This window comes from Wasmannia auropunctata, unplaced genomic scaffold (genome assembly GCF_000956235.1).
Source record: "Wasmannia auropunctata unplaced genomic scaffold, wasmannia.A_1.0 LD324011.1, whole genome shotgun sequence".
Lineage (NCBI taxonomy): Eukaryota > Metazoa > Arthropoda > Insecta > Hymenoptera > Formicidae > Wasmannia > Wasmannia auropunctata.
Genome location: NW_012038879.1, coordinates 1 through 2,167, shown reverse-complemented (window position 1 = coordinate 2,167; position 2,167 = coordinate 1). Strand labels below are relative to the sequence as shown.

Genomic DNA, 2,167 nt, shown 5'->3' with positions numbered 1-2,167 from the left:
ATATATATATATATATATAATATACATATTGTTTATTAAAAATTAATAGAATTTGCTAACTTCACAAACACAACATATGTAATATGTCCATACTGTATAGCATTATAGCTTTATATTTTTGATTAAGAAAACGTCGATTTTAATTAGAAATTTTAGTTGAAAGTGTTGAAAACTAGCTTCTGAATAAAGCAAAATATAAGAAATAAAAGAGTAAGATTAATATAAGTAAATTATTTTAAGTAACGAAATGTTAAAATTAATAAAAACTATTTGTTTATAATAGTACTTATGGTATATAACATAAAATTTTACCTAAATTGCCAAAAGTCCTTATCTCGTGGAGACATTTTTATATGTGATTTACTATAAGAATTTCCCCTGGTATTTCCAAGCCATACATCATATCCTTGATCAACCAATAAGAATGCTATAAAACAAGATAATGATCTGTAATTAGATTTTTTATTACATTACCAAATTAGCCACAAAATTAATTCTAATAACAATAAGTCATAACTAGAAGTAAATTAATATTTTATCAAATATCACATTATAATTAAATGATAATTGCAATAATTTTTCTCTCAGTAGGAACAATATTCGTTCTATATGCCGCGAAAAATTTCATACGGACTTAGAGTAAACAAAAAGTGAAAGATATAAAACAGTTTCGTTCAAAGTTCTGTTGTCTCTTAGATGATAAAGTAATTCTGAATATGATTAACTCAATAAAACCAGTTCATCGCATGCATTCATAATCACTCACCAAGGTCTCTACCAGGACCAAGTAATATCCAAGTATCAGACGTGCACGACATACCATGTTGGAAGAACACTACTTTTCTTTCTTGTTGATCCTTAGATAAAGGTTTTTCTAATATTCTATGTATTACCAAGTTATAACCATCTTCCGTTGTGACATAATGCTCCTCGGCGGAGTAACCATATTGCTCTACTAAACCGATCTGCGTAAACATACATGCATATAGAATGTTAAAGAAGAGGTCAAGACTTTTCAATGATTGAAATATGTAAAATAATAAAAAATCTAATTACGTAAAAAAAGAACAATTTAGAGAAGATTTAAGAGTATTATTTATTTTCTAACGGTATTAAAATTTTGTAAACTCTTGTAATTCAGAATGAGTTGAGACGTTCCATTCTTCAGATATTGTTGTTTATTCAATATATTTATTGTTTGAACAAAAATATTTTGATGATTACATTGCTACTGATTACAAAATCATGCTGTATTATAAACTATAAACATTAAGATAGCAAGATATTCTTTTTATCAAGAAAATTGTTTTGTCTAATATTTTAATTAAGCTATTATTTTTTTTAAATACTTCTTTAAAAAAATATAAAAGATTAAATTAATTAAACAATAGTTAATAAAATATTATTGCACATTTTTGTTGCACTTACAAAATCTAATATGGTTATATTGTTTCCTGTTTTGACATCTTCTGGTTTCCTCACTTTCACTATACCAGGATCTTTAGGAAACATATAATTAATCAATCCTTTCGATAAAACTCTTAAGTTTTCCGTGAAGTTTACTTGTCCTTCTAGTGATACTATAGTGAGCATAAATATGAAGAAAAGAAGTTTCAAATTCATTCTCATTGTCGATATTTACAATTGTAAACTATAACCTGTAAATATATACTAATAGTATTATTTTATAATGACATTTTGTTGTCTTTATTTGAATTTCAAAGTAATTATGTCTGTGATTCTGTTTGTGTAAATTGCTAAATAGTTGCAATCAATGAGAATATGACATATAATTATGGATAGTTTATAAAGTTATTAAAATTAGAATATTGGTTGATTAAAACTGATACATAAAAACTTGAATTAAAATGTGACATTTTTCTAAATTTTTTATAAAGCAAGCGGAAGAATTCTTTGAGTTAAGCATAATTTAAGAAAAGATATATTACATATTACCAGCTAAAGTCCATCTATGATCACTTGAATCAAACAAGATCACGTTAATTTTCAAAGTCAATTGTAACATTAATTTTGTTTAATAATTATTTTATTAATTTTTCTAAGTTTATCTAAGTTTTTAATTATAATTTTGTTTTCGTAATTTTTGTTTTTATTATACATATTTTATAAAATTTCACAATTTAAGGAGAAAAATATGATGACAATA

The 2,167-nt window shown here is 24.3% G+C and overlaps 1 protein-coding gene across 1 annotated transcript; it reads right to left on the bottom strand.

Moving 5' to 3' along the window:
- Positions 1-312: 312 nt before the first annotated feature.
- On the bottom strand, positions 313-1,666 carry LOC105460339 (lipase 3-like; the record flags this gene model as incomplete). Its single annotated transcript, XM_011706784.1, has 3 exons — positions 1,429-1,666; positions 767-965; positions 313-427 (listed from the first exon to the last, which is right to left on the bottom strand). Coding segments are annotated over exons 1-3 (515 nt in total), but the record flags the coding sequence as incomplete, so codon positions are not given.
- Positions 1,667-2,167: the final 501 nt, after the last annotated feature.